This window comes from Lepidochelys kempii, chromosome 1 (genome assembly GCF_965140265.1).
Source record: "Lepidochelys kempii isolate rLepKem1 chromosome 1, rLepKem1.hap2, whole genome shotgun sequence".
NCBI classification, from domain to species: Eukaryota; Metazoa; Chordata; order Testudines; family Cheloniidae; genus Lepidochelys; species Lepidochelys kempii.
In genome coordinates this window covers 109150659-109178396 of record NC_133256.1, presented here as the reverse complement: position 1 = coordinate 109178396, position 27738 = coordinate 109150659, and the positions used below count along the sequence as shown (strand labels likewise).

Sequence of the window (27738 nt, the reverse complement as noted above, 5' to 3'; positions counted from 1 at the left end):
CCCCTGCATTTAAATCTCACTGTTACATTTCTGCCACTGTTTCTAACTTCTGTCCCTTTATACAATTTCTTTGGTCTGACAAGTGTTTTCAGCTCTAAGTAGAATGTCGGGATTACAATTTAACTCTTGAAAATTTAATTTATATTATTAACCCACAACTCTCTCAACTTTTAAAGACTTGTTTTAGCCATCGCAGCACATTTTGTCTTGTCCCCTTTTGCATACACATCCTGTTTGTATGTTCTATTGGATGGTTACAGAACAGTGTGTGATCCTGGCTACCACAGTATCACAGCAGATGGCGAAAGTAGACAGATATTTTCTGTAAAAATTATGAAATAGTATGAGTTCTTAATTTGAAGGTCAATATTGATGATCTTTGCCTAATGTTGATTGACACTGATGTACGGGCTACTCCAGACATTTCTCTATTTTTCATGGATAGGTCAGTTCAGAAATAGAGAATTAGAATCTGTGGAAGTGGTAATACCTCTACATTTGTATAATTTTTTTCATCTTCAGTGTTTTTCTTAAATACGTATGTTAATAACCTTGTATTTTCTGTTTTTGTTTTTGCAGCTGCTGACTTGTTCACAGATTTGGAAAATGCATTTCAGGGAAAAATCGATGCAGCTTACTTTGAGACCAGCAAGTACTTGCTGGATGTTCTCAATAAAAAATACAATTTACTGGAGCACATGCAGGCTATGAGGCGCTACTTACTTCTCGGTCAAGGAGATTTTATAAGACACTTAATGGACTTGCTTAAGTAAGACGACATGCAGTACAATTATACTGCATTTTGAATATTTGCAAATGTACAACAGATCATTTTCTAAAAAGAAAATATGTTAATGCAGCTAATATTTTATTATTATAGACATCCTTAGATTCAACAAAATATTAGACTGGATTTTTTTGACCTTTTAATAGTAGTTGAAATTTGTTTTTTCCTGTAAGTAGTAAGTACAAAAGAATTTCAAGATCTTTAAAAGCTGAACTACTGTTACCCTCTCCCTCCTGATGTGCTCTGGGCTGCCTGCATTTCCAGTGCCCGTGCTCTGTGATTTCTAAATTCTGTCTCACTTTCTAGTACTTTTAAAACACCACTCATGAGCAGGGCTATAAATACAACATTTCTACATCCTTTTAAGTGTATTGCGTTCGTTCGTTCTTTTTCTTCCTTTTTTTTCCAAAATGTTTAGAGTATGTTGGTAAGATTTATGATTACAGCTTCAACTGACAGCTCACATCTTTAACGTTTGGCACCCTCAACTGCAGGCATAAGTGCCCAGCTGAGTTTGTAAGAAGCATACTTGCATAGCATCTTATTTTATTTCGTGGTCATGTTGCTGAAATTTCATGTGCAAGAATTAAAAAAACCATTAAGCAGCTCTCCTTTTCTACAAAACAGATTGTATATTAAAAAGCTTCCATTAACTTGATAAACATCAAAAACAACTTTGGCCAACATTTTTTATTGATAATGTGTCTGTACTTTTTAAGAAAGCAAATGATGTGCAGCAGAAAAACTGGGGATCATGTATAGAATCAATAATGCCTTAAACGCATAATTAGTGGGGAAAAACAACCTCTTGATGTAGAACTTTAAAAAGTTCCCATTAAACTGAGGATTATAGGCTTTAGATACTTTCATCAGCCAGTCTAAGCACTTCAGATTAGTATGTACAAGTCTCTCATAACCACTAACTAAAATTAGTGGCTTTCTGGTTGTAGCTGCCATATTAAGGCACTACAAATAAACAATAGTTCATTCTGATTGTAAATGTGACTAAAATTATAGTTTTGTGTTAGATACTAATACAATTTTTAAAGTAATTACTTGCATTAAATGGTAATGAATCTAGTACTAGCACTGATGTTTGTTATATACACAGATAGGCAAATTACTTAAAATCTCTCAATGTTATTTAATGCTTCATTTCTCTGTCGTTCATGTAGTGAATGTAGGCAGTTGTCCTTAATTTTGAAAATACAATTTGGAGACAAATGTTTAAGTGTTGTACAGACTCACTGCAATTGCTACCATACTGCAAAGTAACTACTATACAATATCATAAACTGTATATAATGACTTTATTTTTGTAACCTCTAGGCCAGAGCTTGCCCGACCAGCTACCACTTTGTATCAGCATAATCTGACAGGAATCCTTGAAACAGCTGTCAGGGCAACTAATGCACAGTTTGATAATCCTGAGATCCTCAAACGGTTGGATGTTAGACTTCTGGAGGTACTCTGGGTCATTTCAGCTCCTGACATGAAAGTTATTTTCTGGGTATAAATATCTAAAATTAGCTCTTGGATCAGCATCAGGTGAACTTCTAGTTTCTATTCATGTTGAGTCACATTCTTCTGCCCACTAAGGTCACTTTGTATTGCTCACACAGCACAAACTGGCCTTATCCTGGCTGGAGATTCCCAGCAGAGACTTGCCTTTCCGCACCCAATATTAGAGTGAATCTTTGGTGGAAAGCTGGTGGATGACACACAGCCTCCTTCTAAACCAACTGTTCCCTCCTCTCCCCACCGCCAACCCCCAAAAGTATAAGATTATCTCTGCTAAATTTGAACCTCTGCTGATATAAGGTCCCTTACACGAGCAGTATGAGAGAGAGAGTAGGGAGAGTCCTGCTATAATTTATACAGGGGCTCGTAGTCCAGAATCAGGGGGCTGAAATTAGCTTCTTCAGTTGCCACTCTGAGAATCGGAGGCAGGGTCTTTGTGACACTGGTGGTACGGAATTATGAAGAAAATGAACAGTGAATATTTTCTCGGTCAGCCTTGCATCAGAGAGACTTCTGTAAATTATGGGAGTTTAGTGAGGGAATGTGGTGCTTAGCCTCAAAAGATGTCTAATCTACATGTTATTAAACCAACGAAACAAAGTTGTTATAGTATTTCTTTGTGAAAATTAGCAATATAATATTGATAAAGCCATTTTTGGCAAACGTAACTGCTTTTTCATATTTCTTGGGGGAACAGTAAAGATTTCAGCAGTGTGCAGACTTTGGTACGTGACTAAATGTAGCATTTTTTTTCATATAGGTGTCTCCTGGTGATACTGGATGGGATGTCTTCAGTCTAGACTATCATGTGGATGGGCCAATTGCAACGGTAAGGCTTTATATTGTAGTTTGTGTAGATTTCTCAGATATCCACTTAGATTGCTAACTGCTTTGTTATTAAAATAGCCTTTTTACTCTAGAAATGGATGATTAAAGAGATTTGGCATGTCAGATGCACCGATTGTATTAACAGTTCAACCAGAATCTGTTTCTCTAAATTATTAATGAGTGCTAAAATGCTACAGTTAAAACATTCATTACTTAAAATAAATAATACATTTGTTCCAGCAAAATTTTAGCAAGTACTTAATAAATGGATTGTTCATTTTCTGATGTTATTTCTAGACTGTAGCAACTAATTTGGGATAATTTGCAAGAAACTGTAAAATATATTTAGGGAAATCTATTTATACTAGTTAAATTTGATATGTAGTATTCATTAAAACTGATGAGAAAATAGTTACACTATTGTTCAAAATGCTTTTACCATATGTAAAGAATTTCAGTGCTTTTTTCTTTTTTTTTTTTTCTTTTAAACAAGGTCTCAGTGACCAGCAGAAGGTATTTTACATAGATGTATAGTTAGAGAAAGGAGAGAAATACCTCTCTGGGCCTCTAATTTGTACATCCATTCTCACATTCCCCATACTTTGGGGCAGATTCTTCTTTTGCTAATTACTCATCCATATAAACTTTATACTTCAAACCACCTCCCTTAAGCTAATTTTGACCATTTGACATTACCATTTGGGGAAACATGGTGTAAACCTCAATTGTGGTGAAATGACTTACACAGAAAGTGTCTCTATTATTATTGAATCAGTTTTTTTCACTTTTATGGTTCATGATAATTTTTTGTTTACATAATTTTTTACCTTTCAAAGCGGTAGTTACAGGGAGGTAGACAACTGAGCAAGTAATTAAACACATAGAATGTACCTAACGTTATACAGGTAATTGATTTAAACAGGACATAAAAAAAAAGTTCTTATTCCTACCAGCCCCTGCTACTTCATCCACAGTAAAAACTCTAGATTAGTGAGCTCACGAAAGCTTATGCTCAAATAAATTGGTTAGTTTCGAAGGTGCCACAAGTACTCCTTTTCTTTTTGCGAATACAGACTAACACGGCTGTTACTCTGAAAGATTCCTGTGAGTTTCTTTTAACATACACAGAAATTTGGTCTCTTTCCCTGGAATTTTTTTCTGGGTGGCTCAGATACTTTTGATTGTATTCACTGCTGTCTATCCCCCATGCATCAACCAGTATGCAGGCTTCTCCACAAATGCACTGTAGTCCCCATATCTGCAACTCTTGCTATTCCAGAGTAGTTCATTGAGTAGAGGAGGAAAATCAGGTATGAGGGGTTTGAGGTGTACAGCTGACCACTAGAAACTAGGTTTGGTGAAGGGCTGTGTGTCACTGCTGATAGTATCACCTCATGTTCTCAAGCAAAGTGATATTTTTAGGAACCAGTGTAGAAAAATTAGCATCGTTTTATGAAGGATTAAAGTCTCAGTAGATCCTGAGGTTGTTTTTTACTGAGCTCTTTGAACAAAATGTCACTTCATTTTTAAATTACAGGGAAGGCAGCCAGCAAGCCTTTGTTTGGGAGACCTGGAAGGTCACATGTGAAGAGGAATATTAAAACTCCATATGCATAGTAAAAGGTCCAATTACTGAGCACTTCTAGGAGAGTGCTGGGCATTCTCAACTCCCAGTTATCTTATTGGGAATTGAAAGGTGCTCAAAACCTCCCAAGAACAAGAAGTGCTTTCTGGTCTGACAGAGCCCAAGTGTTTATAATGGGAATAGTGATGGAACCGTAACTAAAATGGAGCTTTGTGGTCCTGCTATAAATTGAAAATGGCAAGAGCATCCATAGAAATATTGGAAACTTTTGAAGTGATGTAACTTGCTATCATACAGTAATCTGTAAATCTCATGTATAGAAACCTATATAACATTTAATGCATTTATATTTCTTATTCCTAATCAAGTCAAGAATATAACAATATAGTAATGTTGATCTTTGTTCATGTATGTCTTAAAGTGTGTTATAGACGCCTCTTCACTGTTGAAAATGTAAAAATAAAAATACATAAGGTGTAGGCATGTCCAGTGTAGGTATACTCTGGATAAATGAAAATGCTACATTTCTGCCGTCTGAAATGTTTTGTTAGTACTTGGAAAGCTTTGCAGTTGCTGTTTCAGTTAACAAGAGGAAAATGCTCTAGAGAAGCACTGTGTGTAGCTCACGAACGCATTGGAAAATATCTCTGCTAGTGCTTCAGATCTCTGTATACATAAGGCTTCTATTCTTAATGGACTACAGTTCAACTATATTTTAACTTACAGGAGCGTGTGGGTGAGAGAGAGCGAGAGATTGATTCTCCTCTAGCATCTGCAGATAAAACCATTGAGATTAAGCAAAAAGAATAGTTTAGCACTCTAGAGTCCATAGACCAACGCAGATAGTTGATACGGATCGTAATACCAGAAGATGGAGATGGGAGGGAGCAAAGTTCTTAGGACATATCTCTTCCTATAAAGAGGATATCTGTCCAATCCTGCTTAATTGTTTTCCTGTCTCCAGCAGGTGGACAGAACAAAGCAAGAGAGCTGGACTTGGGGTTTTGGGCCCAGATTTTCCAAATGGCATATGCATAATTACCAGGATTGCACATTCATTTGTGGTAAATAGACATACAACGTTTGAGCATGTGCATTTCTGAAATCTGGGTCTCAATTTTTTTTGTCTATTACTTTTTTCTTTTGGTGATTCCTCCTGTGACAGTTCTCAAGATACCCAGGACTTTGCATCACCTTGTTACCATCCCCCTGTGGGGCTCCAGTGTGAGGGAAACCTGCTTGTGCCTTACTTGTGCTTTACTGACATCATCAGCCTGTTAGCCACCTAAGCAGTCTCCTCTGGGCTATGCCTTCCTTTGGCTTGCAGGTTAACAGGTGTAGCCCAGTCTGAGTTCCTTTGAAGCATTCCCTTGTAGTGTCCAGCCCCTTCTCCATTGAACACTCACAGAAATACTGGGCCTGCTGCCCACAAGGGAACAACATACACACCAGCCTATTTGATTCAGCTCAGGATTAGCAGCTTGTATAATACCACACCATTAAGCTGTAGTATCGTTTTCACTATAAATAAGTTTTGCTATCAAAGGTTGAAGAGATGGTGAGTAGGGTTAGTGGATCCAAAAAGGTTACATTCAAAACAAAATCATAACAAGCTTTCTAGAGGCTAAACATAACCTTCCTTAGGTTAGCCTGTTATCTCACCCCAAATGTCCTTTGTAGTGTTTTAATCAAGGCTGTTTTAATCCCACTTTCATGAATATAATCACACTGCCCAATTACTTTCCTTAGGTGCAGGATAAAGGGGTGTGTTCCTTGCCTTCTCCTTATATTTCCCCCAAAGTTCATTGTTTGTACTCAGTCAGGATAACCCTCTGTGGCTTATTCTCTGGTGTGCTTGCCCCTCTGTTGATTCATATGTAAATGAATCTCCATTGTGGTATCTGACAATGCTTAATTTACATGCCAACAGAGGTGGTGGCTTCTCTGTCAGAAAATCCTTTTGTGAACTGTACATTAATACATACATTAAAACATATTTTCAGTATACATACGTAACCCCTTACATAGCATCTGTACATATATTTCAAAACAATATTAGCAACATGCCTGACTAAACTAATTGCCTTCTATGACGAGATAACTGGCTGTGTGGATGAGGGGAAAGCAGTGGATGTGTTATTCCTTGACTTTAGCAAAGCTTTTGATATGGTCTCCCACAGTATTCTTGCCAGCAAGTCAAAGAAGTATGGGCTGGATGAATGGACTATAAGGTGGATAGAAGGCTGGCTAGATCAGTCTCAACTGGTAGCGATCAATGGCTCCATGTCTAGTTGGCAGCCGGTATCAAGCAGAGTGCCCCAAGGGTTGGTCCTGGGGCCGGTTTTGTTCAATATCTTCATTAATGATCTGGAGGACGGCGTGGATTGCACCCTCAGCAAGTTTGCAGATGACACTAACCTGGGCGGAGTGGGAAATATCCTGGAGGGTAGGAATAGGTTACAGAGGGACCTAGACAAATTAGAGGATTGGGCCAAAAGAAATCTGATGAGGTTCAACAAGGACAAGTGCAGACTCCTGCACTTTGGACTGAAGAATCCCATGCACGGTTACAGACTAGGGACAGAGTGGCTAGGCAGTAGTTCTGCAGAAAAGGATCTAGGGGTTACAGAGGACAAGAAGCTGGATAGGAGTCAAGAGTGTGCCCTTGTTGCCAAGAAGGCTAATGGCATTTTAGGCTGTATAAGTAGGGGCATTGCCAGCAGATCGAGGGATGTGGTCATTCCCCTCTAGTCGGCATAGGTGAAGCCTCATCTGGAGTAGTGTGTCCAGTTTTGGGCCCCGCACTACAAGAAGGATTTGGAAAAATTGGAAAGAGTCCAGCGGAGGACAACAAAAATTAAGGGGCTGGAGCACGTTTTATGAGGAGAGGCTGAGGGAACTGGGATTCTTTAGTCTGCAGAAGAGAAGAATGGAGGGATTTGGTAGCTGCTTTCAACTACTGAAAGGGGGTTCCAAAGAGGATGGATCTAGATTGTTCTCAGTGGTAGCAGATGACAGAACAAGGCGTAATGGTCTCAAGGTGCAGTGGGGGAGGTTTAGATTGGGTATTAGGAAAACCTTTTTCACTGGGAGGGTGGTTGAAGCACTGGAATGGGTATCTAGGGAGGTGGTGGAATCTCCTTCCTTAGAGGTTTTTAAGGTCAGTCTTGGCAAAGCCCTGGCTGGGAAGATTTAATTGGGGATTGGCCCTGCTTTGAGCAGGGGCTTGGACTAGATGACTGCCTGAGGTCCCTTCCAACCCTGATATTCTATGATTCTATGAACCCATGTGATCCTGGCTTTCATTTAAGAACCCATGTGACATTCTTTGGTGACCCAGAGTGTACATAACAGAATCAGGATATTCTTGTTACCCTCTTGCCAGTTGGCATTGAGGGGTTCATGGGCCACACACCCCACTCCCACATGTTGGTGTGGTGTTGTTTTTTTTTTTTGGCTGGGTTAGGAAGAGTAGGTGCTTCATAATGAAGTCCAGTGTCTGGGAACCAAGAGGCCTCAGCCCTCCTTCCTGGAGAATGGTCACAGTTCAGTCTTTCTTTCCCCCCAGCTCTCCTTCCTGGAGCTGGGTTATCATCCAAACAGTCCCTTTATTCTGTGAAGGAGCCATTCTGTCTCTCTGCAGCACTCACCTGAAGCTGTTTCCTCAAGCCAGGCTCCCATGCTTCTGTCCTGTTTAGCCTTCCCATCTATCTTAGATGGTTTGTTAGAGGCTCCCACTTGAGCTTCTTCCTCTCCCACATTCTTCTTCCTAATTAGAGGCTTGATTGGTCACCTGATCCACCTGTCACAGAATCTTCATTCTTCTTACCTGGGAAGTGAATTAAGCTGGTCATAGGTGGTGTTAGGTGCTTCTCCCCTTAAGGAGCCAGCCACCATGTGACACGGTCCCTAGGAACATCTGAGAGACTCACCTTTAATCTTCTGGCAGCTATCTGCCTGATGATGGGTGTATGGGGAAACTTATGCTCTTTAATGCAGGGATATGTTCCTGGTTTATCATCGGGATAGGCTTAATCATTGTTTTTTCCTGTTGTCCTTCCCAAGATGGGTTCCCTTTTCCATTTGACTCAAGTTTCTCTCCCTCTCCTGTCCACCCCAATGAAGTAAGAGAGAAGTGTCTTCATACACTGAAAGAGCTCTGTGTGTGTCCGAAAATAGGTTCTGAAGTTACCTTATTCAGATCAGCTCTTGCTTTCTCTTTAGGGGTCTTAAGAAAGTCTAACAGGTTAAAAGGGATCAGTGTCTTATTTGTATTGACAACCTTAGGGAAGGTTACACAGTCCATTGTAAAGAAACTCTCATTATTCAAGGCTTGTTTCATTGTTGGGGCTGTCTGAGTCTGAAAAGGGATGTTTCTGTTCTAGTGCTCTAAAGCCCACCTGGGCAGCCTTAGATACATCATTGCTGACTTGACGTAGTCTGTAAACTGCCTTGAGGCAGTTTCTGCACGTTGTAGAAAATCTTTTTTCCCCTATTCACCCGTACGCCAACCTATGACTGTTGTTGCACAGAGAGATTCTGGAGACTTGCCTGATCACTTGGTTTTGAGAAGTCCTCCTGTGCCAGTCCAGACTTTGACTTTATTTTAGTGTAGTGGAGCCTTTTACTCTAATGGTTTTCTGATTCAGCTTTTATAATGGTGTTTTTGCCTATTGCTTGGGCCGTTGATGACTGAGCCAGATGAGCTCCCTGCACAGAGGGAGTAACTTCCCTAGAGCTTTGGGTTTATTTCCTGTTGTAATCTGCTGGTAAAACCTGTATACATTGTTTGGGATAGCATAGAACGATTTAAAGAAACCAAATGAACAGATAGTAAATCTGGTAATTTTATTTTAAGCTGTTATATTGATTTTATTTGCAGGTATTTACACGAGAGTGCATGAGCCACTACCTAAGGGTGTTTAACTTCCTTTGGCGAGCAAAGCGGATGGAATATATTCTCACAGACATATGGAAAGGACATATGTGCAATGCAAAGCTCCTGAAATGTATGCCAGGTAGGGGAAAAACAAAATGGGTAACGTGCTAACTGGTGTTTAGATGCAATTTAGCTAAAATTGTACACGAGAAAAATCCAGCTAGTGGAGATAAAAAAGAATTTATAAATAACATTTTGTTGCCACCTACTCAGAAATGTCTTGTTTTTATTATTTAACTTGCTCACATAAGAAATTTTGAGTGAAGAAGAAATGGCAAGGTAGTTGGGAATGGAAAGTCTATCCTATGACTTTTGTATTGCTGCTTGTTGATCTTCAGCCATTGAATTATTGGGCATTGAGAACTTCTTAGGCTTCTGTTCGCTTTCTTTCTATTTTTTTCAGGGGAGGGAAAAGATGAAAATCAATGCAGTTGTTTTTAAAAGATGCATCAAAACAGCTTGGCATCAGTCAGAAGTAGCTAAACTCTAAACTAGGCCTACTAATGTATATTTTTAAAAAGATCTCACAATCAAGATTGTATATATTAAGGTTTTAATCAATTTTTTCAGAATACATTAAATCACTTATTTTGTATTTTGCCAGTACTGTTTGCTACGGTGTGGCAGTTTCTTTTACTACAGTCAGATTATTAGATGGCTGAACCTTTTATATAATTAAGGTCCCAATCCTGCAAGGGACAACATGAAGGTGGACAGCTACACCCAGGCGAAGCTTGATTGGCTTCAGTAGGGTTCCACGTGGACAGTTTTAGTCTCACATTGTCCATTATATATTGTAGGCCCAGCACTGATGTCTGAAATAGTTTTTCACCTATTCATAGGTTAGTGTATTTTAATTTAAAAAATAAAGTTTTTAAATATCTTCCTTAGTTGTAATAAATAAGATACTGTTCTGTTTATTGTGCAGAGCAAAAGCTAATTTTGTTCAGTAAATTTGGAACTGTATTTAAAAAGAAAATTCTGTTGTATGGCTAAAACTGAAATTAGATACTCCATTGCCCTTGCATACATGGTGATAACTATAACCTGGAATATTTAAGAGCATAACGCCAGTATTGTTTGTCTAAATGAGAGCACAAGAGGCAGAGGGTGGAGGGTTTGTTCAGTTTTAAATGTGCTTTGAGGTGTATTTATTTTGTTTGTAGTTTTAACACATGGAAAATAAACTAAGGCAGTCGTAATAGAACAACTAATCTTGATGATAAAGTTTTCATTGTTTTATGTAATAAGTACTTTAAAAAAAATAGGAAAGCATAAAACAACATCAGTATTGAACTACAAACACTTGAGTTTGTTTGTTACAAATTTTATTTTCCCTAATTAAATTTCAACTGGTTTCGATTACAATACGCTAAATGGGGCAGAGCCCTTGTCTTCACAGCTATCAGCAAAGCTGTTAGTTCTGTTCATATAATAACGTTGTATTGTAATCTGTAACTTGGATCCATGACCCTCTTGGCTGGCAAAATCTTGCAAAGGGAATTGGGTCCATTATTATTAGAGACCCTGCCTTCCTGAAAAAAGGCATCATCTCTTAAATCTCTTAGGTCAGGGATTCTCAAACTTCATTGCACCATGACCCCCTTCTGACAACAAAAATTTTTACATGACCCTAAAAGGGGGGAACCAAAGCCTGATCCCCACTGCCCGGGTCGAGGGGTGAAAGCCAAAGCCCGAGCCCCACCGCCCAGGGTGGGGAGGCCAAAGCTGAAGCCCAAGGACTTCAGCTCTAGCAGGGAGCCTGTAACCTGAGCCGCACCACCCAGGGTTGAAGCCCTCGGGCCTTGGCCCTGGGTGGTGGAGCTTGAACTTCAGCTTTGGTCCTAGGCGGTGGGGCTCAGGCTTTGGCTCTGGCCTTGGGCCCCAGCAAGCCTAAGTCAGCCCTGGTGACTCCTTAAAATGGGGTCCCGACCCACTATGGATCCCGACCCACAGTTTGAGAACCGCTGTTTTAGGCCCATCCTCAGAAAAACATCTGCTGCTCCTGGAGATATTGCCAGTTGTTGGTTTCTAATTTTTCCTTTTTTGATGAGGAGTATGACAAAATATTTCTCCTATGTTCATAGACTTCTCTTTTCTTTGCTGGTTTTTTTTTCTAATTCTCTGTTTTTTCGCACCTGCTACCACCTGTTCTTCCCCTTTCCTTTGTTCCCCTCAGCCTGTCTCTTCCCTGTAGTGCTTTTTTTCCTCCTCCTCCTGTTCTTTCCCACATGCTCTTTATGGTGTTCCACTCCCCAGCTAAAGGGAGTAGTTATAGTTGAAAGTAGCAAGACCCTTTGAATCACCCTTCAAAGCTTAGTAGTTTCCCTGCCTGCCACCCTTACTCCACTCCATTGCTAAGAGTAAAGTGGTATAAGGGAAGGGAGGAGGTGCAGAGCTGCCAGGGTAGGAGTGAAATTTGAAAGCTCTGAAGCATACTAGCACTAACAAGAATCACAACAACTTGTTGCCCTCCAATTCATCTGCTCTTCCCTGCGGGAAATGTGGTAGTGAACAGACTGGGTGGTAGAGAAGTGTCCATATATTGTATTGGCCTAGTCTTTACCTCCCTTTTCTCCCAGTTCCTCTGAATTTTCAAGTTTGATTTATACTGGTCAAGATGGCTACCTTGAGACTACTTTCCTATGGTGTGTGAATGTAATACGTGGGATATGATACACATCCTATAAGCAATGAGAACTCTGCAATACTTGGGTACAATCGGGTGAGATAATGATAATAATCTCACCCGATGATAATGATTTCACCCTCTGTTTCCTCACTTTGTTGGCTTTTCACAAATATTAACACGTGTAGCAAGACAAAACTCACCGGTGGCAGTGCCGCCTCCTGGTTGTCTGGTAATTAGCTCTTTTCCAGCTTACGGCACGCCCTCTGCAGGCCAGTGTCTCACTTGCGGCTGGCCCTGTGTTGCTCCCGGTGCCCTTTACCTTGGGGTTCTGCCCCAGCTGTACCCCCACGCTCTGGGTCTCCCCTCCCAGGGGAACCCCCAACCTTCTAAACCCACCTTGCCTCAGTGGCTACTGCCAATCGTCATCCAGCCCCCTTTCCCTGGGGCAGACTGCAGTCTGTAATGGCCACTCATCAACAGCAAAGAGTTAGGACCAGGTGCCTCTGCCTATTCCCAGGCTGCCCCTCTGCAGCCTCAGTACCTTTCTGGGCCTTTACCAAGGCCTGCAGCCTAGGTATTTCCCAGGTTGGAGCTCCCCATCTCCTCTGGCCTTTCCCCAGTCCTGCTCCACTCTAGGTACCCTGCTCAGCTCCCAGGCAGCCAGGTCCTTTTCTCCCTTCAGCTAAAGAGACTCCTCCAGCTTTTGGCCCACAGCCCTCTTATAAGGGCCAGCTGTGGCCTGACTGAGGCGTGGTTCCAGCTGTGTCTGCTTCCCCCAATCAGCCCAGCTATTCCCCGCCACAGCCCTCTCCAGGGCTGCTTTCACCCCTTCAGGGCCGGAGCTGGGTGACCACCCCAGTACAACATACTTTTATCTATTGGGGCAGCAGTCTCTGGAACTTTACACCATTTCCATATCAATCTAAAATTGGAAGCTGTAACTCTGTGGCTTGAGAGCTATAGGCTCTTCATGTCAGGATTGTACCCAAATGTATTTGTGTGTGGAAGCTGTAACTCTGTGGCTTGAGAGCTATAGGCTCTTCATGTCAGGATTGTACCCAAATGTATTTGTGTGTGGTCTTGAGGTAAGGGATTACCTGAGCCTGCACAATGTGCACTTTTCACATGCATGAAAGTGGAGTGAAGTCACTCCACTTATTGCAATGAGTATAGTGGGGAGAAGTCTCCAATAAAACATAGATGGAGATGAATCTGACAGTGCTTTCTAATATTCTTGTTGCCTGCACCCCGCATTTGAAAAGCAGGACTTGTCTCCTGCTTCTGTAAGCTTGCTTAGAAATATTTTTTAGGATATGTTGCAGAATGCGCTCTGGATTCTTGTAAATTGGTTCAGTTGCATCTGGCATAAAACCATTGATGGAGATATTGCTTTTGTATTATTTCCATCTTATGCGAATGGAGCCAAATGTAGTGATAGGGCAACACAAGTTCTAAAATAAAATCAGGTTGTTCCATCTTCTGATTAGACAGACTTCTCCAATTCTTTGTAATTCCAGGAACTGCAGAAAGGCAAGACTGAGACACTGACAGATATATGGTCAGAGTCTTGATCTATACTAAACTCCTATGAAGTGTTCGCTTCCCCACTGTCCTAGGCAGTGCCAAAATAGGACGTAAAGTGAACAATAAACCATACATACACAACATTACCATTTCATCAAGCACCCTAACACTGGATCGAAACTAAGATAATTATACTGTATTGAGTACTCAGTGCTGGTACAGCAGGACTCAACAAACACAGTTGCTAGAGCCCTGCAAATCCATGGATATCCACTTTATATCCACAGACCATGTTTGCAGATCAGATGGGGATAAAAATTTTATATCTGTGCAGGGCTCTATCAATGGGACATTCAAGATTATAGGTTTCCATCTGTAAAGTGTGTAGGTGAGAGATCATTGCACTCTTGATTTAGTTTACGTGGAAATACTGTTGCAATGTAGGTGCTGTGAAATGACGTCTGGGAAAGTCAGGTGATGTCCAACCTGGAAAACAATTATATTATAGAGAGAGGTTCCACAAAAAGGGCATACAGTTATATCAATGAATTAACACTTGTATAGGAGTTCAAAGGATTCCATTTGCAATAATTGTTGGCCACAGCTTGGCAGAGCTATTCCATTGATAAACATTACTTCTTCTTTGAGGGCTGTCCCTGTGGGTGCTCCACTCCACGTGACGGTGCAACCTGGCGCTGTTGATCAGAGATCTGCAGTAGCAGTGCCTGGTCAGGGCGCACCCGCCCAGCTGTTGTCTCATGGCGTCGTTAGGGTCTGTCTGTGCACACATGACCTGCACCCCCTCAGTTCCTTCTCAACCATCCTCGGCTGAAGACTGAACTTGAGGCTGTGCTGAACCTCTTCCCTGGTCACTGAAGGAAATAAGTAGCAATAGTTAGATGTATCCCAGTTCTTTCCCTCCCTTTAAAATAGTTACTCCTTGTTTGTTGATTTAAAAAAAACAAACACTTTTTTTTCTCTCACATTTGTCTCCCATTGAGACTTCCCCTCAGGCAATCATAGCTTCATGATGCCGGAGTCCCCTGGATTAAAAAAATGCGGCTCCTTCAATGAGTCTGTGCCGCGGTCTGATGGACACTCACTGTGTGTGAAGTGTCTAGGCAAGACACACGTCCCTGCTAAGTGTGTCCATTGTACTAGCCTGAAAACCAGGGCTCGCAGTTAGAGACCTGCAGCTAAAAATGCTCTTTATGGAGAAATCTCTGCAGCCACCAACGGAGACAGGCACAAGTAAACCCTCTCCCTCACACTCCCCTGCCAGATCGGCACCAACCAGGAGCTTGGCTTCACCCTCTCATGCGAAGAGGCAGGAAGCCCCAACCTCTCCACCCAGAGACCTACAGAAACAAAAAAGGTCTCTGGTGAAATCACTTTCCCCCAGTGCTGACCACACCAAAAACCGGCACAGCTGAATGCCCCAGCACCGTAGGCATGGCTCACATGAGGTGCAGAAACCAGGACTCGAGCCCCCCGCCCCCCCCCCCCCCAACTCCGGCAGCTTTCCTCGGCACCAGCCCTGCCGGCACCACAGATGGACCCAGTACCAGCAGCGCTGTCCATCCCGGTGCTGACTAAGAATGTTGGCACCAAGCCTGACAATGACCCCTGCTGCAGACACACCATCCTCGCAGGGCACCTATAGGTGGCCGATGGCACCCACCGAGGCTAAGCAAAAATTGTTGCGGACATCTGCTGATGCTCCGAGACCCGTGGCATCGCAGCTCAAGGATCAGCAACCATTCTTAAATCATGCTGACATCTCCGTGGCCCCAGAGCCTGACTCCCCTCTCCTAGGCACTGAGCGCTCACTCTTTGACCAGCCGCTCTCGCCACCTGACCTGGCCACCCTCACTGACAGTGAGAATGACATGCCGCAGCAGGCAGAGTTTTCCCCACCAATTTCCCTACTTTGACCTACCATGGGCGAGGCCCCACTTTTCATATCCTATTTCCTGGCCTCAGTGGTCCCTTCGTCTACCCATGACGGCAATCTTTCTTGCGGACCACCAGACCGCAGACCCGCTCTGCACCTCTATCTCCAGCTCCATCTACATCCAGAGCTCCTGAGCCCCCCCTTGAAGATGTGGGCTACGAACCTTTCCCTGAATCATCTGCTCATAACTCTCCGTCAGCGGCAGATGAAGCTCTCATGCCACCACCACCACAGAACGTGGACAATTTTAAGCAGTTCCAGGAACTTTTTAAGGGATGACAATCAGCCAGGACATTCCATTAGAGGAAGTGCAGGTGACGCAACACAGACTCCTGAAAATCCTCCAACCCTCTGCTCCATCAAAGATTGCACTCTATCCATAAACGAGGCCCTCCTGGAACCCACTTACGCTATATGGCAGACCCCTGCCTCCATCCCACCAATATGTAAAAGGGCTGAATGGAAATATGATGTAGCGGCTAAGGACGTAGATTTCTTATTTTCCCACCCACAGCACAACTCTCTTGTGGTGGATGCAGCGACCCACAGAACAAAGTAGCCACAATACCGGCCCACTCTGCAAGATAAGGACCTCAAACGACTTGACTGCCTGGGCCACAAGGTTTACACCTCCTCCACTCTGCAATTCAGAATTGCAAATTATTCCGCCCTCCTCGCAAGCTACGACTATGACAAGTACAAGAAGTTATTTGACTTTACCTCCCATATCCCAGAGGACAGAAGAGCGGATTTTAAATCAGTCCTCATCGAAGGTCAGCTGGTGTCTAGGATGGCGCTACAAGCATCCCTGGACATGGACACAGCAGCCCGCACTACTGCCACCGTGGTAGTGATGTGCTGATCTTCCTGGCTGTCTGCATCTGGCATCCCTAAAGATCTGCAGACCAAAGTGGAGGAGCTTCCCTTTGATGAGGATAAACTTTTTTTTTCCAAAAAATAATGAAGTCGTTCACACCATGAAAGACTCTCTAGGGCCATTCTGCGCAAGCTGAGGATATACCCCTGCTTCCCCAGGAGGCAATGGTATCAGCCTTATCAGAGGCCCCATGCACAAGAATATCACCGGCCCCAGTCGAGACCGTATGATAGTGGGAGGAACCACAACAGACCTCCCCGGCGCAGACAAAACCGTGCACAACCGACTACATCCCACACATTGGGAAACAAACAATTTTGAAGCCTTGGTCAGGGGTCTACGCGACCATCCCTTGGCACCACTGCTTACTTGCCCATTTGGCCACCGCCTCCAGTTTTTCCACCATGTCTGGCAACAGGTCACACAGGACCGCTGGTCCTGGAAATAGTACAATTGAGCTACTCCATCCCTTTCATTTCATGCCGACCCACCTTTCCCTCTTCCCCGTCCCTCTTCAGGGACCCCTCTCACGAGCACCGACTTCGAGCAGAGGTGACTCATCTTCTACAGGTAGGTGCAGTGGAACCTGTATCAGTGCAACATCGGGGAAAAGGGTTTTACTCTCACTATTTTCTGACCCAGAAGAAAGCCGGAGGATGGCAATCTATACTAGACTTATGCAGACTGAACAAATTCGTACGCATACAGACATTCAAGATGGTCACATTAGGCACAATAATACATGCGCTGGAACAAAGGGATTGGTTCACAGCCCTCGACTTACAGGATGCCTATTTTCATATATCTATTCACCTAGCACACAGATGCTTTCTGCGATTCGCAGTAGGGCATGACCCCTTCCAATAGAGAGTGCTACCGTTCGGACTCTCCACAGCACTGAGAGCGTTCTGCAAGAGTCTTGGAGTAATGGTGGCCCACCTATGCAGACCTGGAATTATACTTTTCCCCTACCTGGACGACTGCCTTATCAAAGGCCGTTCGTACGATGAGACATTAGAGGCCACTTGTTTTACCATCTCCCTCTTCCACAGTCTAGGCCTGCAAATAAAATTCCAAAAGTCCACCATGATACCAACAGCAAGTCGAGTTCATCGGGGTTCATCTGTACTCAACTTTTGACCAGAGCCTCACTCCCACACACCGGATTCCTTGCCATTATACACTCCTTGTCCATTTGCCGCAGAATAGAGGCACAAACATGCCTGCAGCTTCTTGGTCACATGGCAACCACCACCTTCATGGTCAAATATGCCAGACTACATATGAGATGCCTTCAGGGTTGGCTCAGCTCCATATACAAACCCAGCAGGCACAGCCACCGCATGATGCTAACTCCTCCAGCAAAGGTATTCGCCTCCCTCCAATGGTGGACAAAAACGGGAAACACGTGCACGGGTGTCCCCTTCCATCAAAATTCCCTGTGCTCATGATCATGACAGACGTTTCCCTGATATGCTGGGGAGTGCACCTAGGAGCTCTCACAACACAGGGCTGATGGTTCGTATCAGAAACACGTCTGCACATAAATCTTCTAGAGCTCAGAGCAGTCAGATATGCCTGCCTCCACTTTCTCCCAATCATAAGGAACAAATCTGTTCAGCTCTTGACAGACAATATAGTATGTAAGTTCTACATCAACAGATGGGGGGGCGCTGTCGCACTCCCTATCACAGAAGCTATCCAACTATGGAATTGGTGCATACAATGTCCCATAGAGATTACTGCTTCCTACCTGCCTGGGTGTCAGAACACTACCACCAACACACTCAGCAGACACTTCTCACAAGAACACAAATGGGAATTGCATCCCACGCTACTACGACAGCTCTTCTCCTACTGAGGCACCCCGTCCGTAGACCTGTTTTGCCACAACACAAAAGCACAAATGCAATCTATTCCACTCCAAAGCGGGACTTGGGACCGCGTCCCTTGGAGACGCGTTCCTCATTCCGTGGGACAAAACACTTATGTACGCTTTTCTGCCAGTCCCACTGATACAGAGTCCTATGCAAGATCAAAGAGAACAAGGCAGGGTCATACTTATTGCCCCAGCCTGGCCCAGACAGACATAGTATCCTTACCTGCTGCACATGTCCATCCGCCCTCCAAGAACTCTTCCCAAGAGTCTGGATCTGCTTTCCCAGGGCAATGGTCAGATTCTCCATCCACAACTGCAGAAGCTCCATCTGATGGCGTCGTTCCTTCATGGTTCCAAACACACAAACTAGCTTGTTCGGAGCAGGTCCAACACATCATCCTCCACAGTAGACAAGTATCCACTCGTAAGACTTACCTGCAAAAATGGAAACAGTTCTCCATATGGTGCTCCCACAGAAACTTGCCACCCAGACCATGCTTTTCCCTGATACCTTGGACTACCTCTTTCAACTGAAAAAAAAGAGACTATCGCTCAGCTCTATCAGAGTACACCTTGCGGCAGTTAATACCTTCCATGACATGCTGGATGGGTTTTTAGTTTTCACCCACCCCACCATAAAATGCTTCCTCACGGGCCTTCAAAACCTTTACCCTGAGATTCAGCTACCTGGAATCTGAATCTAGTTCTCCGGGGTCTTATGAAACCTCCCTTTGAACAACTGGCTACTTCCTCCATACTACACATGTCCATGAAAGTAGCTTTCTTGGTCACCCTAACATTGGTGAGAAGGGTCGTGGAAATAAGCACACTAACGGCCTTCCCTCCCTACACGATTTTCTTTAAAGACAAGATTACGATGTGACCCTACCCCAAATTCCTTCCCAAGGCAGCCTCTACCTTCTACCTCGATCAGCCAATACACTTACTTGCATCCTACCCCAAACCTCATAAGAACCCACAAGAAGCGGCATTACATACTCTTGATGTCAGACGTGTAATTGCCTTTTATCTAGACAGAACTAAGGCATTCCGTAAATCCCCCTAGACTATTTGTGTCCACTACTGAGCAATCGAAGAGTGCTGCTATTTCCAAGCAATGACTCTCCAAGTGGATATCTGAATGTGTTAGGTCCTGCTACCAGACCCAGAATGCTCAACCCCACGAGGGCATCAGAACACACTTTACTAGAGCGATGTCAATATCCGTTGCATTCCTGTAAAACTTAACTGTTACTGACATATGCAAGGCGGCCACATGGGCATCAGACCACACGTTTGCCAAACATGACGCTATCACACAGGACTTCAGGTATGTTGGCAACAAGAAGAAAGCCAAGGAAAGTGTGGGCCCCTTAATGAATGAGGGAGGCAACCTAGTGACGGAGGATGTGGAAAAAGCTAATGTACTCAATGCTTTTTTTGCCTCTGTCTTCACGAACAAGGTCAGCTCCCAGACTGCTTTGCTGGGCATCACAACATGGGGAATAGATGGCCAGCCCTCTGTGGAGAAAGAGGTGGTTAGGGACTATTTAGAAAAACTGGACGTGCACAAGTCCATGGGGCCGGATGAGTTGCATCCGAGAGTGTTAAAGGAACTGGCAGCTGTGATTGCAGAGCCATTGGCCATTATCTTTGAAAACTCGTGGCGAACGGGGGAAGTCCCGGATGACTGGAAAAAGGCTAATGTAGTGCCAATCTTTAAAAAAGGGAAGAAGGAGGATCCTGGGAACTATAGGCCAGTAAGCCTCACTTCAGTCCCCGGAAAAATCATGGAGCAGGTCCTCAAAGAATCAATCCTGAAGCACTTACATGAGAGGAAAGTGATCAGGAACAGTCAGCATGGATTCACCAAGGGAAAGTCATGCCTGACTAATCTAATTGCCTTCTATGATGAGATTACCGGTTCTGTGGATGAAGGGAAAGCAGTGGACGTATTGTTTCTTGACTTTAGCAAAGCTTTTGACACGGTCTCCCACAGTATTCTTGTCAGCAAGTTAAAGTAGTATGGGCTGGATGAATGCACTATAAGGTGGGTAGAAAGTTGGCTAGATTGTCGGGCTCAACGGGTAGTGATCAATGGCTCCATGTCTAGTTGGCAGCCGGTGTCAAGTGGAGTGCCCCAGGGGTCGGTCCTGGGGCCAGTTTTGTTCAATATCTTCATAAATGATCTGGAGGATGGTGTGGATTGCACTCTCAGCAAATTTGCAGATGATACTAAACTGGGAGGAGTGGTAGATACGCTGGAGGGCAGGGACAGGATACAGAGGGACCTAGACAAATTGGAGGATTGGGCCAAAAGAAATCTGATGAGGTTCAATAAGGATAAGTGCAGGGTCCTGCACTTAGGACGGAAGAACCCACTGCACAGCTACAGACTAGGGACCGAATGGCTAGGCAGCAGTTCTGCGGAAAAGGACCTAGGGGTGACCGTGGACGAGAAGCTGGATATGAGCCAGCAGTGTGTCCTTGTTGCCAAGAAGGCCAATGGCATTTTGGGATGTATAAGTAGGGGCATAGCGAGCAGATCACGGGACGTGATCGTCCCCCTCTGTTCGACATTGGTGAGGCCTCATCTGGAGTACTGTGTCCAGTTTTGGGCCCCACACTACAAGAAGGATGTGGATAAATTGGAGAGAGTCCAGCAAAGGGCAACAAAAATGATTAGGGGTCTGAAACACATGAGTTATGAGGAGAGGCTGAGGGAACTGGGATTGTTTAGCCTGCAGAAGAGAAGAATGAGGGGGGATTTGATAGCTGCTTTCAACTACCTGAGAGGTGGTTCCAGAGAGGATGGTTCTAGACTATTCTCAGTGGTGGAAGAGGACAGGACAAGGAGTAATGGTCTCAAGTTGCAGTGGGGGAGGTTTAGGTTGGATATTAGGAAAAACTTTTTCACTAGGAGGGTGGTGAAACACTGGAATGCGTTGCCTAGGGAGGTGGTGGAATCTCCTTCCTTAGAAGTTTTTAAGGTAAGGCTTGACAAAGCCCTGGCTGGGATGATTTAATTGGGGATGGGTCCTGCTTTTGAGCAGGGGGTTGGACTAGATGACCTCCTGAGGTCCCTTCCAACCCTGATATTCTATGATTCTATGACACCACAGCAGACACCATAGTAGGACATCCAGTACTGTCTTCCGGTATCAATGACGCAAATCCAAAGTCCCAGCAACCATAGTGGGTACTGCTTCACATTCATCTGGAGTGGAGCACCCACAGGGACAGCACTCGAAGAAGAATAGAAGGTTACTCACCTTGCAGTAACTGAGGTTTTTCGAGGTGCTCCACTACCCACCCTCCTCCCCTCTACTTTGAAGTATGAATCAGATGACTCTACGGTAGAGAAGGAACTGAGGGGTTGCGGGACGCGCACACGCAGATAGACCCTAATGATGCCACGAGAACAGCTGGGTGTGTGTGTCCCGACTAGGCACTGCTACCAAACATCTCCGATCAATGGCGCCAGGACGCACCGTCACCTGGAGTGGAGCACCCACAGGGACACACATCTCAAAAAATCTCAGTTATTGCAAGGTGATTAACCTTCTCTTTTTTCCTCTTCCTCTGCCTCAGCGTAATGAATTGAGATATGCGTCTTAGAGTCTGAAACTGTTGAATCTTAAACCTTTCAGTTCTTCCCCTCCAACTCCCACCCTCCACAAATATGTACATTACACTAACTTAGGCTCTCAGAAGCTCCCCTTAGACTTACTTCAGATGTAGCTCCATTACTAGTTTTTTAACTTGCATCCTATTTTACATATCGCCTCCTGTCCCTTCAGTAAAGTGAAGTCTGATTTAGTGGCAATGCATGTGCTGAGGGGCTGGAAGAGGAGTGTAGCAAGCAAGGCAACGAACAAGAGGATGCAAGAAGGGTTATATTAAAGTAGATGGCCACTTACTTTAACTCATGACTTCTTCCAGTTCTTTGGTTTGTAAATTACATTGCCAATTTCAACACATCTTACTTCAATGGCTACATCAGTTTAAGTAGGCCTAACTTGACACCTGCTTACATTCCCTCTTAATTTGACCTGTGGGTTATGCACATGTGTCATAAATATAAAGGGAAGGGTAACCACCTTTCTGCATACAGTGCTATAAAATCCCTCCTGACCAGAGGCAAAGTACTTTTATCTGTAAAGGGTTTAACTCAGGTAACCTGGCTGGCACCTGACCCAAATGACCAATGAGGGATCAAGGTACTTTCAAATCTTGGAGGGGGGAGAAAGGCTTTTGTCTGTGCGATACCTTTGCCGGGAACAGATCAAGGATGCAAGCCCTCCAGCTCCTTTACAGTTAGTAAGAAATCTAGCTAGAAAATGCATTAGGTTTTCTTTGTTTTGGCTTGTGAAATTCGCTGTGCTGGAGGAAATGTGTATTCCTGTTTTGTGTCTTTTTGTAATTTAAGGTTTTGCCTAGAGGGATTCTCTATGTTTTGAATCTGACTGCCTGTAAGATTATCTTCCATTCTGATCTTACAGAGTTGTTCTCTTATCTTTTTTTTGTTCTTCTAATAAAGTTCTGTTTTTTTAAGAATCTGAGTGGGTTTTTTGGGTCTTAAAAATCCAAGGCTGATTTGTGCTCAACTTGTTTATTTTCAAGCCTCCCCAGGAAAGGGGATGTAAGGGCTTGGGGGGATATTTTGGGGAAATAGGAACTCCAAGTGGTCCTTTCCCTGTTCTTTGTCTAAGTCACTTGGTGGTGGCAGCATACTGTTCAAGGACAAGACAAAATTTGTGCCTTGGGAAAGTTTTTAGCCTAAGCTGGTAAAAATAAGCTTAGGGGGTCTTTCATGCGGGTCCCCACATCTGTACCCTAGAGTTCAGAGTGGGGAGGGAACCCTGACAGCATGCAAAACCGGAAGTAACACTAAAGCCCTTGTTTGTGTTAATTAACAGCAAAACTAAGTATTACGTGGAAAACTTACCTTAATCATTTATGCTTGGGGGGAATTGTTGGGTTATGTTTTACATTTTTGTGTGCTGGAATACTTGGGGATTCTAGTTCATGCCAAAGATGGAGTTCTGGCCACAGCCTTACTCTGAGCTACGACTGCTTCACTGCATGTGTTAGGTAAAAAATCTATAGTATTAACAAAAAAAACCTCTTTTGTCTTATTCAGATTAATATCAACCTTTTGTGGCTATTTTGATAATGTCTAGTCCAAAGATATACGTAATACACCTGTTTTTAATCATCCAAACTACAAAGTTGAAAATCTTGAAACAGCCTTTAGAGGGCAGAAGAGAATTACAAATGGGTTTTAGCAGAGTGTGTTTCCCATCTACAGAGCCAAATATATAGTCTAGTTTTCTTGTCTAATTTTACAGAAGATGGTACTTGTTAGTCTTTAGAAGTCTGATTTTAGTTCATTGCTGCTTTGGCATAGTATTGTGTTTCTGCTGTGTGTGTGTGTGAGAGAGAGAGAGAGAGAAATATAAAATAATACTCGATCCAGAGAAAATGAAAATATTGTTTGGGACAGCTAGCTGGCAGGAATCCAAATTTGCCCCTCTCTGGTTGGTTGGTTTAGTTTTTCATTTGTGGGGCAGGTGAACAATCTAGAAGTCTGGCTGGACTTCCAGCTGTTAAAAGAGCACATATCAGATGTGGCCAGAACAGCTTTATTTCATCTATTTACAGCCAGGAAGCTGCCATTTTTTTCAGATATGAATGGACTAGTCACACCTTTGTCACTTCTAGAATAAACCATTGTACTGTGCTCTGTGTGGCTAGATCCTGAATCTATTCAGAAGTTTGAAGCTGATTTTGAATTTTAGTACTCTTTTTATAGTGTACATCTTTCTGGGAGCACACGACAGCAGTGTTTTTTGGATCCATATTGGCGACCTACTAGGTATTGGCTAAAATTTGTTATTGATTTTGATCTAGCCCTAAATGGACTGATACCTGTGTGACCGAACACCTCTCTCCCCATGGCTTGCAGTCACTGTTGTGAGCAGTGGAGGTGTCTGAGTTGGAGCTCCACTCATATAAAAGTGAGGGAGACATCTGGTGGGGTGTTCTCCTTGAGGGCCATTCCGCTTTCCAAGTTGCTTCTCCCCCTCCTACATCCTATCTGATCCAACACTGTGTGTATTCTGGCTTTGAGACACCGGGAGATCACAAAGATGGGTTACATATTGTAGCAGCTTGGTTATAAATGTATTAATTATTGGACAAAGTGAGAGTACTGGAAGAGTCTGGGTTTTTTAATTGTTCTAAAATATATGAAGGATTGCCTAGAACAATGGATAGGTGCTTCTTTGTATGTAATAAAAGTTGAGTGTAAACAAAGCTGTATAATAATACTATGAGAGAGAAGTATGTATGCTGCGGTGTAAGGCTTTTTGTCAGTATGCTGGCCACATACTTACTACTGGCAAAGGTATGAGGGACTTAGAAAGTCTTCACTGGCATTTATATCACATAGTCATAGAAGAGCCAAATACAAATAGAGAACTTTTAGAAAAAAATTAATTTAACTTTATTTTTAGAGGTTTTTTAATATTCCCCCCACACACACACACCTGCACCATACACCTGAAAAGGCAGGCTAAGTTATTATCAGGTGTCCAACTGTACAAGATTTAGAAAGGGGAATTAGATTATTACTAATTATAGAAACCTATAAAATTTACATAAGGTAGCTTTCCTATACAAAGTGTTGAAATGTTAAAGGTCCCCATACCTTTGTACCTATGTGGGACTTGAACTACCCAGATATTTGTTGGAAAAGTAATATGGCAAAATACAAAATCTCCAAAAAGTTCTTGGAATGTACTGGACAACTTCTTGTTTCAGAAAGTTAAGGAAGTAACCGAAGGGCAGCCATTTTAGACTTGATTCTGACTAACAGGGAGGAATTGGTTGCGAATATGAAGGTGGAAGCAATTTAGGTTAAAGTGATCATGAAATGATAGATTTTATGATTCTAAGGAAAGAGTGAGAGCAGCAGTATAAGCACCATGGAATTCAAAAAGCAGGCTTTAACAAACTCAGAGAGCTGGTAGGTACGGTCCTGTAAGAAGAAAATCTAAGGTATAAAGGAGTTCAGGAGATCTGGCAGTTTCTCAGAGACAATATTAAAGGCACAGTAGCCTACTATCCTGATGTGAGGGAAAGATAGGAAGAAAGAAGCCAATATGGCTCCATCAGGAGTTCTTTAATGACCTGAAAATCAAAAGGAATCCTACAAAAGTAGAAACATGGTCAACTTGCTAAGCATGAATACCAAAGAATAACAGAAGCATGTAGGGACAGAATCAGAAAGGCTAAGGCAAAAAATGAGTTACACCGAACAAAAGATATCCAAAGCAATAAGAAAAGGCTTTATACATATACTAGGAGCAAGAGAGAGATGAGAGAATGTATAGGCCCTTCCTGTTTGGTGGGGAAGGAGAGCTAATAACAGGTGACTTCAAAAAGGCTGAGGTATTCAATGCATATTTTGCTTTAGTGTTCACTTAAAAAGGTTAATTTTGACCATATACTTAACACAATTCACAGTAACAACAAGGAGGAAGGAACACAAGTTAAAATAGAGAGAGAACAGGTTAAAGAATATTTAGATAGGTTAGATGTAATTAAGTTGGCAGGGTCTGATGAAATTCAAGTTGGAGTGCTTAAGCAACTAGCTGAAGCAATCTTGGAACCGTTAGCGATTATCTTTGAGAACTCATGAGGGGAATGGAGAAGATAAATATAGTAACTATCTTGAAAATGGATAACAAAGAGGACCTTGGAAATTCTAGACCAATCAGCCTGACTTTATGACACCCAGCAAGATATGGAACAAATTATTAAACGGTCAGTTTGTAAGCACCTAAAGAATTAGGGTAATAAGTAATAGCCAACATGGATTTGTCAAGAACAAATTATGCCAGACTAGCCTAATTTTCTTCTTTGACAGGGTTACTGGCCTTGTGGAGGGGAAGGAGGGAAGCTTTTGATTTGAGAGACCTTAATTTTTAGTAAGGCTTGCCAGTCTCATACAGAAATTAGGGAAATATGATCTAGATGAAGTTGCTATAGGGTGGATGGTGTAGTTGGTTGATGATGTAGTTGGCAGCTCCCATTTGCTGGGAGGGGTGCAGGTGGGAATGTGGGGGGGGGAGGTGCAGGAGCTCCTGTTTGGTGCTTGGGGTGGGGGTGGGGATGTGGGGGGTGCATGGGGTGGGGGGGGGCTGGGGATGTGGGGGGGTGCAAGAGTCAGGGCAGAGGGCTGGGGGCATGTGAGGGGGGTGCAGGTGTCAGGGCACGGGGGCCTGGGTATGTGTGGGGGTGCCAGAGTCAGGGTTGGGGTCTTGGGGCGGGGGGTAAAGGAGTCAAGCAGAGGGCTGGGTGTGTGTGAGGGGGGTACAAGGCTCAGGACAGGGGCCTTGGGGGTGTGCGGGGCTGCAGGGCTCAGGGCAGAGGGCTGGGGTTATGGGGTGCTCACAGCAGGGGGCTGGAGGGGATATGCCCTGCCCCTGCCCCTGCTTCTTTTCTGCCTCCGTCGTCGGGAGCAGTGAGCACGCTGACTCCGCTCCTCCCCCACCCCCTCCCTCGCAAGGGCCAACAGGGAGGGAGGGATGAAGAGGAAGAGGGGCAGGAACTCAGCACACTGTGAGAAGAGGCAGGAGAGCTGGCAGCTGCCATTAAAAATGGGCTTGTGCGCCGTCTTTAGCACGTGTGCCATAGGTTGCCGACCCCGATCTAAACCAACAAATACGTTGAGTCTGTCAAGTCCTTTTCCTTTGGCCTTCCCAGGATTCCCTGACTTTCTTGTTTCTCTTGGGTTGCAAGTCCCTCAGGACAAGGACCACCTTCATTTTGTCTTGTACAGTGCTGGTGTTTAGTGATCTAGTTTAACCATTCTCAGAAGATTTGGGAAAAGACCCAGAAGGCCCTAAAGGAATGAAACCGTAGCTTAAAAAAGTCTGCACATGGCTGGGAGCAAAATATACCGGAGTTCTAGACTGACCTCTGCCGTTGGCTGCCCTTTATGTATTTCTAGAATAGTATCACTTCTGGTGTCTAAGTGCTACACTCAGCAATATAAAATATAAAATGCCCAAATAAATTTGTTAGTCTCTAAGGTGCCACAAGTACTCCTCGTTGTTTTTACTCAGCAATATAGAGTCACGCAACACTGTCCATAAATGGCATCAGTGGCTCCATGGAGCCAGGCCCATGCTCAGAAGGGGCCC

The 27738-nt window shown here is 43.6% G+C and overlaps 1 protein-coding gene across 4 annotated transcripts in view; it reads left to right on the top strand.

The window, feature by feature from the left end:
- Nucleotides 1–27738, top strand: part of TUBGCP3 (tubulin gamma complex component 3) — a 152348-nt gene that overhangs the window by 83053 nt on the left and 41557 nt on the right. For 3 of the 4 annotated variants that reach the window (XM_073350050.1, XM_073350040.1, XM_073350021.1), the window contains exons 14-17: nt 580–769; nt 2117–2297; nt 3069–3137; nt 9604–9739. In XM_073350050.1, coding sequence (XP_073206151.1) covers nt 580–769; nt 2117–2297; nt 3069–3137; nt 9604–9739 — 576 coding nt within the window. The remainder of the gene's footprint in view (nt 1–579; nt 770–2116; nt 2298–3068; nt 3138–9603; nt 9740–27738) is intronic. The other variant, XM_073350029.1, reaches the window with a different exon arrangement.